This window comes from Acanthisitta chloris, unplaced genomic scaffold, assembly GCF_000695815.1.
Source record: "Acanthisitta chloris isolate BGI_N310 unplaced genomic scaffold, ASM69581v1 scaffold15827, whole genome shotgun sequence".
Lineage (NCBI taxonomy): Eukaryota > Metazoa > Chordata > Aves > Passeriformes > Acanthisittidae > Acanthisitta > Acanthisitta chloris.
In genome coordinates this window covers 1-9,856 of record NW_008684433.1, presented here as the reverse complement: position 1 = coordinate 9,856, position 9,856 = coordinate 1, and the positions used below count along the sequence as shown (strand labels likewise).

The 9,856-nt window shown below is 58.3% G+C and overlaps 2 protein-coding genes across 2 annotated transcripts in view; one reads left to right on the top strand and one right to left on the bottom strand.

Moving 5' to 3' along the window:
• LOC103806636 (arf-GAP with Rho-GAP domain, ANK repeat and PH domain-containing protein 3-like) overlaps window positions 1-5,258 on the top strand; it is a gene marked incomplete at its 5' end in the record, with an annotated part of 11,912 nt that extends 6,654 nt beyond the window's left edge. Inside the window, 14 exon segments of the mRNA XM_009079345.1 lie at window positions 458-563; window positions 1,032-1,179; window positions 1,344-1,412; window positions 1,681-1,755; window positions 1,876-1,990; window positions 2,134-2,262; window positions 2,435-2,568; window positions 2,706-2,788; window positions 2,998-3,033; window positions 3,441-3,504; window positions 3,610-3,747; window positions 4,024-4,062; window positions 4,708-4,840; window positions 4,843-5,258. Coding sequence (XP_009077593.1) covers window positions 458-563; window positions 1,032-1,179; window positions 1,344-1,412; window positions 1,681-1,755; window positions 1,876-1,990; window positions 2,134-2,262; window positions 2,435-2,568; window positions 2,706-2,788; window positions 2,998-3,033; window positions 3,441-3,504; window positions 3,610-3,747; window positions 4,024-4,062; window positions 4,708-4,840; window positions 4,843-5,258 — 1,685 coding nt within the window.
• Window positions 5,259-6,121: 863 nt separating this feature from the next.
• Window positions 6,122-7,149, bottom strand: LOC103806634 (proteinase-activated receptor 3-like; the record flags this gene model as incomplete). Its single annotated transcript, XM_009079344.1, has 1 exon — window positions 6,122-7,149. A coding segment is annotated over one exon (1,028 nt), but the record flags the coding sequence as incomplete, so codon positions are not given.
• Window positions 7,150-9,856: the final 2,707 nt, after the last annotated feature.

The window sequence follows — 9,856 nt, the reverse complement described above, 5'->3', positions numbered from 1 at the left end:
GATCTCTTATCTCTGTGACCAGTGACAGGACCTGAGGGAACAGCTGGACCTGTGTCAGGGGAGGGTTAGGTTGGATATCAGGAAAAGATTCTTCCCCCAGAGGGTGTTTGGGCACTGGAACCGGTTTGAGTTGGATATTAGACAAAGGCTCTTCTCCCAGAGGGTGTTTGGGCACTGGAACTGTTCCCCAGGGCAGTGATCACAGCCCCAAGCCTGACAGAGGTCAAGGAGTGTTTGGACAATACTTTCAGGCACATGGTGGATTTTTGGGGTGTCCTGTGCAGTGCCAGGAGTTGGACTAGATGATCCTCAAGGGCCCCTTCCAGCTCTGAATATTCTGTGATTCTGTGATTCTGCCAGAGTTCCTTGGGGCCAATGTCCCTCAGGGTGGGATCCTGGTGGCATGTCATCTCTGGATCTGCTGGACTCAGCAGTGATCTTGGTTTCCTCCCTCCAGAAATCTCCTCGAAGCCCCAGCGCCTGGAGCGGTACAAGGAGCTCATCCAGCGCCTGCCTCGCCTCAACCACAAGACCTTGGCTGCACTCATTGGCCACCTCTACCGGTCAGTGGTCCCCTGGTCCAGCCGTGGTCCCCAAGACGAGGCAGCATTGTGGGGTCTCTCTGCTTCTCAGGGAGTGCTGGCTTCCACCCAGGAAGAGCTCCATGGCCATGCCCTGCCCCACCAGTCCCCAGCTGGTGCTGGATCATGTTACTCTGGGACACCTTGAATGTTCCTTGCAGCAAGGGGGAATGACAGGAGATCTGGGACTAGGGGACATCCCCTGTAGGAAGCAAACTTCAGCCAGTGCCTGAAAAAGAGGGAAAACACTGAATTCCCATCCCTGACTCAGAGTGAGGTGGGGCTGCTGTCTGGTTTGATGGCAGCAGGAAGTCCTCGAAACAGAAACTGCCCAGCTTGAAGTTCCCATTTCTGGATTGTGTTTCAGGAGGGATTGTATGAGGCAGAGGAGGGTGGCCCCACACTTTCCAGAGTGGAACCAGCCCCTCACCTCTGCCCTCCTTGTCCCAGGGTACAGAAATGTGCAGACCTCAACCAGATGAGCACCAAGAACCTGTCACTGCTCTTTGCTCCCAGCCTTTTCCAGACCGATGGCAAAGGGGAGCATGAGGTCAAGGTGATGGAAGACCTCATCGACAACTATGTCAGCATCTTCAATGTAAGCAGGGGCCTGCCATCCCTCTCCATGATGGCTCTGTCCATCTCCCCTGGTATCCTCCCATACTGCCTTCCTCTGCCTCTCCCTGCGTCCCTCCATCCTGGCCCTGTGTCCTCAAGCCATATCCCACTTCACACTCACCCTGTGTGCCCTTCCTTTGGCAGATTGATGAGGACCAGGTATCCCAGATGGATCTGGAGAACAGCCTGATCACCACCTGGAAGGATACCCAGGTACTAGGGATGTGCTTGCTGGCCCCCACCACATCAGGGACCTGGTGGGACTACCTGGAAGGTGGTGGCACTCCCGGCTGCCCATCCTGCTGTCTCACAGCAGATACGTGGGGAAGGACCTTCCCCTACTTGTCTCCCCTTTGCCCATCACCTTGAGGCTCCTGCCCAGGGGAGAAGCACCCTAGGCCACCATCACCAGCCCTTGGGGAGATGGGATGTGCTCAGCACTCATGCCAGCATGGCACCAATTCCACCCACTCTCCCCCAGCTCTCACAGGCAGGAGACCTCATCATTGAGGTGTATCTGGAGCAGAAGCTGCCTGACTGCTGCGTCACCCTGAAGGTGAGTGCCAAAGGAGGGAGGTTCCAGGGAAAGGTTGGAGGGACACAGGCTCCTGGCACAGCCTGCCCCGGGACCCATCCTGCCACCACCCACTGCAGCTCCCTGTGTGTCTGGCCCCAGGTGTCCCCCACAATGACAGCGGAGGAGCTCACCAACCACGTGCTGGAGATGCGCAACGTGGCAGCCAGCCTGGACATCTGGCTCACCTTTGAGGTCCTGGAGAACGGCGAGCTGGGTGAGCACGGCACAGGGGGATGCTCCTGGCATGACTGGGCTGGGGAGGAAGAGGTGTTGGGTACAGGGGGTGGCTTTCTACTGGTAGCCAGGGACTGGCAGGGGGAAGGGGACACAACAGTGAGAGTGTTCCTGTGTCTTCAGAGCGGCCCCTGCACCCCAAGGAGAAGGTGCTGGAGCAAGCTCTGCAGTGGTGCAAGCTCCCAGAGCCCAGTGCTGCATACCTGCTGGTGAGGAAGGTCCCCATCGGTGAGGGCAGCTGTCTCTTCACAGGTAAGGCAATCCCAGCCCCTAGGGGTGTCCCCACATGGGGACAGCTCTGCCTGAGCTTCCCCTTGCCCTGCAGCCATCTGGGGCACAACCCCAAGACCCACAGTGGGACCCCCTGCAATACTCCCTCCAACCCTCCCAGTCTTCCTGACCCCCATCTCCCCCCACTGGGCAGGTGTGAAGCGTGAGACCCCCAAGTGTGGGCTGCTGAGGTGCCGGGAGGAGCCTCCCAAGCTGCTGGGGAACAAATTCCAGGAGCGCTACTTCGTCATCCGTGACCGCAGGCTCCTGCTGCTCAAAGAGAAGAGGGTACCCAGGGGATGCTGTGGGATGGATCTGCATCCCAAGGGTGGGAGGAGGGGCAGGGAGCCTGGGGGACAGTGGTAGCTGTCCTCCTGGCAGGGAGACTGGCAAGCTGGGTTAACCCGCTGGATCTTCTTCCCCAGAGTTCCAAGCCAGAGCGTGAGTGGCCCCTGGATGCAGCCAAGGTTTACATGGGCATTAGGAAGAAGCTGAAACCACCAGCCCAGTAAGTAGGACTTTCTCTGGCTGTGGCACTGGAGCATTCAGCCCTCAGTCCCTGCACCTGGCACACAAACCCTACCACTGGGAGCACACCAGGTTCCACTGGGACCCAAAGCTGTGACAAGCCTGGGCCTGTGGGGCTACTGGGCACAGACCCTGGGCTGTGTCTGAGCTTGGTGATGCTACCCCACAGCCTGTCTCTTCCTTTCCCAGGTGGGGTTTCACACTGACCCTGGACAAGCTGCAGCTGTGAGTATCTGCCCCTGCCATGCTGGGGCTGGGAGCATGTTAAGTTCTGTCCCCTGGGGCAGTGCTACAGGGCCCTGGTGTCAGGGCAGAGCTGGGCCACTCGAGAGACAGAGTGATGGGGCCCCATATTCCCTGGCACAAGGTGGGAGCCAGGATCCAGGGATGATCCATCTCCCTACCACACATATTCAGCACCTCCCCATCCACATGAGCACCCATGGTCGATGCTGGGTGCCCAACAAGCTCTCACCTTGCCCTGAAGTAGTGATTTTAGGTATGCAGAGAGTTTCAGAGGTGCAGCTCCATGGGGTTTAGCTGTCCCTGGTAGTCCCAGACTTGCAGACAAGGTGACAAGGGGACATGGGTCACACTGGCCCTGCTCCCTGGCAGCTTCTCTGTCTCTGCAGGTACCTGGTGTGCTCAGGGCAGGCTGAGCTGTGGGACTGGACCACCAGCATCCTCAAGGCTCAGGTGAGTGCAAGCTGAGCCATGGCCAGCTGGGCAGGGCTGGGATGGGAGGGGGCTGGCAGAGCAGCCTAGCCTGACCCCCCGTAACCATGGCATACCCATGCACAGCACGATGACCTGCGCCCTGTGATCATGCGCCGACGCTCCTCCTCCGACCTGGCCAAGCAGAAGTTTGGCACCATGCCACTGGTGCCCCTGCACGGGGACAGCACTGATGCCACCATGCTCTCTGCCAACCAGACCCTGGTAAAGCCCCCACAGCTCCTTCTGCCCTCCTCCTGCACCCACCCAGCATCCCAAGACCATGTGCCCACCCCAGGGCTGGGGAGGTGGGTGGTGTGTGTGTGTGTCCCTGTGCTTGGTGGTGTGTGTCCTGTGTGCTGTGCTCGTGTCCGTGCCAGCTCTCTGTGCCTGCAGACCCCACGTGGGGTGCTGCACCCACTGCCCCTCCTCTGCCTGCTGAGGGCCCCATGGCCCCACTTCATGCTCGTGCTTACCTGTGTCCGTCTCCTCTGTTTCCAGCGCCGCCTGCACACGCGACGGACTTTGTCCATGTTCTTTGTAAGTACCTGCACACATGTAGTGTTTCTGTTGCTGGCTTTGCACTGTGCCTGCTGCTTACAGCAGCCAGGGCTCACCTGCAGCATCCCACCTGCACTCAGAGATGTGCCCAGGCCATGCTGTGTGGCACAGGAGGGGGTGCATGTTGTTCTGTGTCTCCCATACCATGGGATGGAGGTCCCTGCATGGTATGGGCAAGCAAGACCACAACAAACCAGTCCAGTTCCCAGAGCCTCACCCATTGGGCACACATTGCCCAGGGGAATGCAAGGAAATAGGTTTGGGTCCTCCAGGTTGTTTTCTATAGAGGTCACCTGGCTGGACCTCACCTCCCCTGGCTTTGTGCTCTGCATGGGCATCCACCTACTCTCCCCACCCCAGACCACCTCTGCCAAGGGATGCCAGACTGGTGGCATGGACCATGCTCAACAGGAACCAAAACACTCCCCCCTCCATCAGTGTGGGGGAGGAAAGGGCAGCAGTGCCAGCACCAGAAGACCTGGTGTAGGGTGGGTGCCCTGCAGGTATCAGCCCCATGGCAAGGGGTAGTGCCTGAGTGCAGGGAGGGCAAGGTGAGGGGATACAAAGGGGTACAGCTGACTGGTGTAGACAGTGCCCCTCATCCTGCCCTCCTGCCCTCCCCAGCCCATGAAGATTCACCAGGACTCCCTGGAGGAGCAGCAAGAGAAGGAGGCAGACACAGATCCTGTGTACGAGGAGGTGGGGAACTTCCCCGAGCTGGTAGCGCTGGATCTGGGGCAGGGGCTGCTGGGAGAGCCGTGGACAGGTCCAAGAAGCCATCCCTGTTCCTTGAGCAGCCCCCAGCCACGGCACTGCGCTCCTCACTGCCTGCCAGCCCAGCCCAGAAGGTGACAAGTCCCTCTGTCACCAAAGCCCTGTCTCTGGAAAGGGGCTTGGACCTGGAGAGTGACACAGCTCCAAGCCAGGGGCTCAGACACACCAAAACAGCCTCTCTGGAGAGGAATGTGGAGCCTTCCCTGGTGCTGGGCAGGGACTGGGAACAGGCAGCTACACCAGGGAACAGTCCTGGTGCAGAGAGCTCCCTGGAGCTGCCCAGGAAGAGGAGTTTACAGCCTCTCTCACCCATCAACGACAAACTTATCCAGGAGCTCAGCAGTGTCATCCTCAGGAAGGGTGATGGACAGCCACCGGGGCCAGGACAGCCAGTGACATGACTCACAGTGCCAAAGGGGTGGCCACCAGCCTGGGCATCAAGTCACTCCTGGTGGCAGAGGTGATGGGCACCCCACGCTCCCACATCATGGAATCCACACCCTCCCCCTCCTGACTGGAGCCAAGCTGGGTGCAGGACTGGTGGGGACCAAGGGACTAGTGGAGACCAGGATGCTAAGCTGTGGTACCCCATCCTGGGGGTGCTGCCACATGTGCTCTCCCTCATAGGTGACACATCTGTCATCAGGCCCAGCACGAAGGGAAGCAAGAAGGAGAAAAAATACAAGTGGAAACGTGGTGCCTGCATGTCTTGGCAGCACATCATGGTGTCAGGGGAACATGCAGTGCTTGTCAGCATGGGGGGAACACAGCATGTCCCTTCTCCAGCACTGGGGCAGGAGCAGGGCACCCAAACCATCACACGCATTCCTTCTTGTATCTACTGTGGCATATTTTGGTGGCAAGGGACAAGAGGAGCAGGGCTGGCCATGTGTGCTCGGAGTGTGGTCCTGGCGATGGAGGACAGTCCCTGCTCAGGGAGGAGGTTTGTACCTGTTCCTGCCACCAGCAGGGAGAAATAAAGGTTTATTTGTACTCTGAAGGGTTTGCTTATTGCAGGAGGAAGAGGGAGGGGTGCCAGGGTCTGGCAGGAGGAGAGATTGAGGTGCCAGGCCCAAACATCCAGCTGGGACATCCATGGGATGGGGCAGTGCCAGCAGTGGAACTGCAAAACTGAGGCAAAGTCCTGGTGAACTTCAGATCCAAGTGGGATTTTCTGCCCAAGTCTATTGACAGCTGGGCACCATGCCACAGGATGTCTCTTCCCCAGGGCAGGGGGACACAGCCTGGCACCCCCTGGCCCTGTCTATGGCTCACTTCGCTCACTGGACCTCAGGGGCAAGTCTGTCTTCTCTGAGGACTTCCCCGAGGAGGTCTCAAGCCCTCTCAGGCAGCGACCTCCTGCATCCCGGACCCAGCTCCGAAAATCCTGGGAGATGTAGAAGTAGATGAAGGGATCAAAGCAGTTGTTGAAGGCACTGAGCACCAGAGCCAGGGCATACCAGATGTAGGTCATGTTGTGGCACCCCGTGGGCTCCAGCATGTAATGGATGAAGAGTAGCACATTGCTGGGGGTGAAGCAGACGATGAAGACCAGGAGGACCAGGGCCAGGACACGCACCACCTGCCCGTAGCATTTATCCTTGGCCAGCAGCCGTACCAGGATGCAGCTGTAGGAGATGGTCATGAGCACAAAAGGCAAGCCAAAGCCCAGCCCCACCAGGAAGAGGAAAAAGTAGCTCAAGAACTTGTGGGTTTCCTTTTCGAGGACATCATGGCATGTTGTAATGTTCAGGCTCAAGATATGATGTGTCTGGGAGTGCAAAAGCAGAGGGATCATGCCCAGCCCGACCACCAGCCAGATGGCTACACAGATGGCTCCCTTGCCCCTTGTCCAGCTGGAGCTCTTCCACAGGAATGGGTGTGCCACAGAGACGTAGCGCTCCAGGCCGATGCAGGTGAGGAAGAGGATGGAGCTGTACATGTTCCCATAGAAGAAGGCCATCATGGTGCGGCACAGGTAGTCCCCAAAGACCCAGTTGTTGCCCAGGAGGTGGTAGGAGATCTTGAAGGGCAGCAAGAGGACAAAGAGCAGGTCAGCAGCAGCCAGGTTGAGCAGGAAGAGGGTGCTGGAATACCTCTTGAAATTGGTGGCCAGGACCCAGCAGGCCAGAGCGTTGGCTGGCAGCCCCACGAGCAGCACCACGGAGTAGAGGGCAGGGAGGAGGTGAGTGCTGAGGCTGCTGGTGAGAAAAGCTTCCTCAGAGGCACTGGCACATATGTTTTTCTCCTGGGGAGTGAGGCGGATCAGGGTTCGCCCTTTGGTGCTAAATGCTGCAGAGAACACAACACATCAGGCTCAGCCAAAAGTTCCCTCCTACTGCCCCTTCCAACCTGGGACCTTCCAACCTGGGACAGCTCCTGCATGGAGCTGTCACCTCTCCCTGAAGATCCACCAGCAAACACAGGTGATGGAAACTCCTTGACCTACAGCAAGGGCAGCTCTGACACAGAGCCCCCAGCATCCTTCTGCCTTTGTCACAGAGCTGTGCCACATCCTGTGCCACCCACCACCACAGCAGTGCCAGCCCAGCTGAGGTCCCTGCCCACAGCCCAGATGGCCTTTGCTTCTCACACACCACTGTGGGCACACACAGCTCTGCTGATGTCCCTTGTTCTGCCAAGCTCAGCACAATGGGATCACAAAGGCAGATGTGAAACCCACACCAGCACGGGGTTGGGATATGCCCATGGGTGAGAGATGTCCCACCAGAGCTCCTGTCTCCTTCTCCTCCTCCTCCCAGCCCCCCCCCCCAGCCCCCTGCCATGGCCAGGGCAGCACACATGTCTCTCTGTAAGGGACAGAGGGGCCTCCCTGTGGTCACAGGCTTTTTGCTGCTTGCAAAGAACCAAAGAGAAGAAGAGGAAGGTCCTGAGACAGCACAACTCCGGATCAAATCCCTTTTCTGGCTTGTTCAAAAAACACAGCCAAGCCCTGCTCCCCTGCACAGCACCCCCAGCTCCAAATGCTCCATCCAGGTGGAACTTTCATTACATGCAAGAATTTTGCTTAACTTCTGCCACCTCTCCTAATCTAGGGATGGGAAATTATGAGAGCAGTGACATGAATTTCACTGCCAAAAGGAGAAAGTTTCAGGTCTTCACTGTGATTTTCAGTGCGGACACAAAGGGAAGGCAGAAGAGCACTCCAAGCTTTCTCCATGACACTCAGCTGTCACCTCCAAGTCACAGGACACAAATTAGTGTATTCCAGTGAGACTTCCCTGTCCTGTCCCACCACCCCGAGACCCACCAAGGCACTTACTTGAGGATGGTTGTGTGGCAGAGCCAAGCCAGGCGCAGCCAAGCAGGAGGGTGACACAAGCAGCAGCAGAGCTGGGTGATAGCACTGGCTGGGACATCTCTGCAGAGTGGTCTCTGTGCCTGCTAGGGCTGCACAAATGCCAGGGGCAGGACTGGCCCCGTGTGCGTCACCGCGGTGGGACAGGCACCAGCCCCCTCCCTGCTGCCACCTTCCTCTTTCCCCATCACGTCATGTCTGCATCCTGCCCACATCACTGTGGTGTGAATAGCTACACTGGAGCACAAGGTGACCAGCAGCTGTCACAACCACCAAATAGCCAGGGAACATCACTGGTGCTGGGGGGATTTCCATCCACAGCAAGTGACCACATGCGTGCAGAGGAGGAAGAAGCCGTGCGTCTCAGTTGAGAACCACAGTGCGAAGATGGAGCTGTCTGTGCCCCACATGTGGGACAGGAAGGAGGCAACTGGTTTCCAGCATGGTGACATGTGGCCCTGTCCCACTGCAGCACCCACAGGGCACAGGGCACCTTGTCAGCACAGCCCAGCCAGGACCAGGCACCTCAAGGGATCCATCACCCCAGTCGGGCTAAGAAGCCAATGTCACCCTATGAATGGGGTCAGCCTGTATTGTCTCACTCTGTTTTCCTCTTCCTGCCACCCAAGTAGGTTCTAGGTGGGCCTCTGGTGCCCCAGGACTCCATGTGTCACCACATCCTGAGACCTGTGCACTGTGTCTTCATGTACAAGGACTTGGGCCCCAGCATTCCCACTGCCCCGTGCCCCAGCACCTCCCATGTCCCCAGTTCCCTCCTGCAGCAGAGGGGACAAGAAGCTGACAGAGGGGACAACTGACTTGTGACACAGCCTCAGCCCAGCCTTCCACATCAACACACATGGGGGAACCAGGGCATGTGCAGCCACCCCCAAAAATGTCATGGAAAGAGCAAGAAGGGGACAAATGGGACAGTGGGATAGCCATGAGATCTGCAGGAACCACAGACAGAGAAAACTCAGGACAGAGAAGTGAGAGCTGAAGGGAATGGGAGGGGGACAGGAGTGGACAGAGGGACAGGGGACAGACAGGGCAAGGGCTGGCTGGGGAGCCCTCATGATTCCAGGTGCATCCCACCAAGTGCCACTGACCCATGGCAGGGTCCTGCCAAGCCAGGAGCTCCGTGTCCTCCATGTGACATAGGACCCCACATGTCCCTGTGCCTGGTGGCTGAGGCCTCACTGTCCCAGAGACCAGTGCCTCAGCACTCTACGTGTCACCACATCCTGGGACCAGTGCACTGTCTGTTTTCCTCTTCCTGCCACCCAAGTAGGTTCTAGGTGGGCCTCTGGTGCCCCAGGACTCCATGTGTCACCACATCCTGAGACCTGTGCACTGTGTCTTCATGTACAAGGACTTGGGCCCCAGCATTCCCACTGCCCCGTGCCCCAGCACTTCCCACGTCCTCATGTCTCCCTGCCCAAGGACATGAGCCCCAGTGCTCCCCATAACCCCATCTCCCTATGTCCCCATGTCCCTGTCTCCCATATCCCTGTCCCCCCATGTTACCAATGTCCCTGTCTCCCTATCTGTGTCCCCATGTCCCGCTGTCCCTACCTTCTTATCTTCCCATGTCCCCATGTCCCTTTTTCCCACCTCCCTGTGTCCCCATGTCCTTCTGCCTATGTCCCCGTGCCCCAATGTCCCCATCTCCTATGTCCC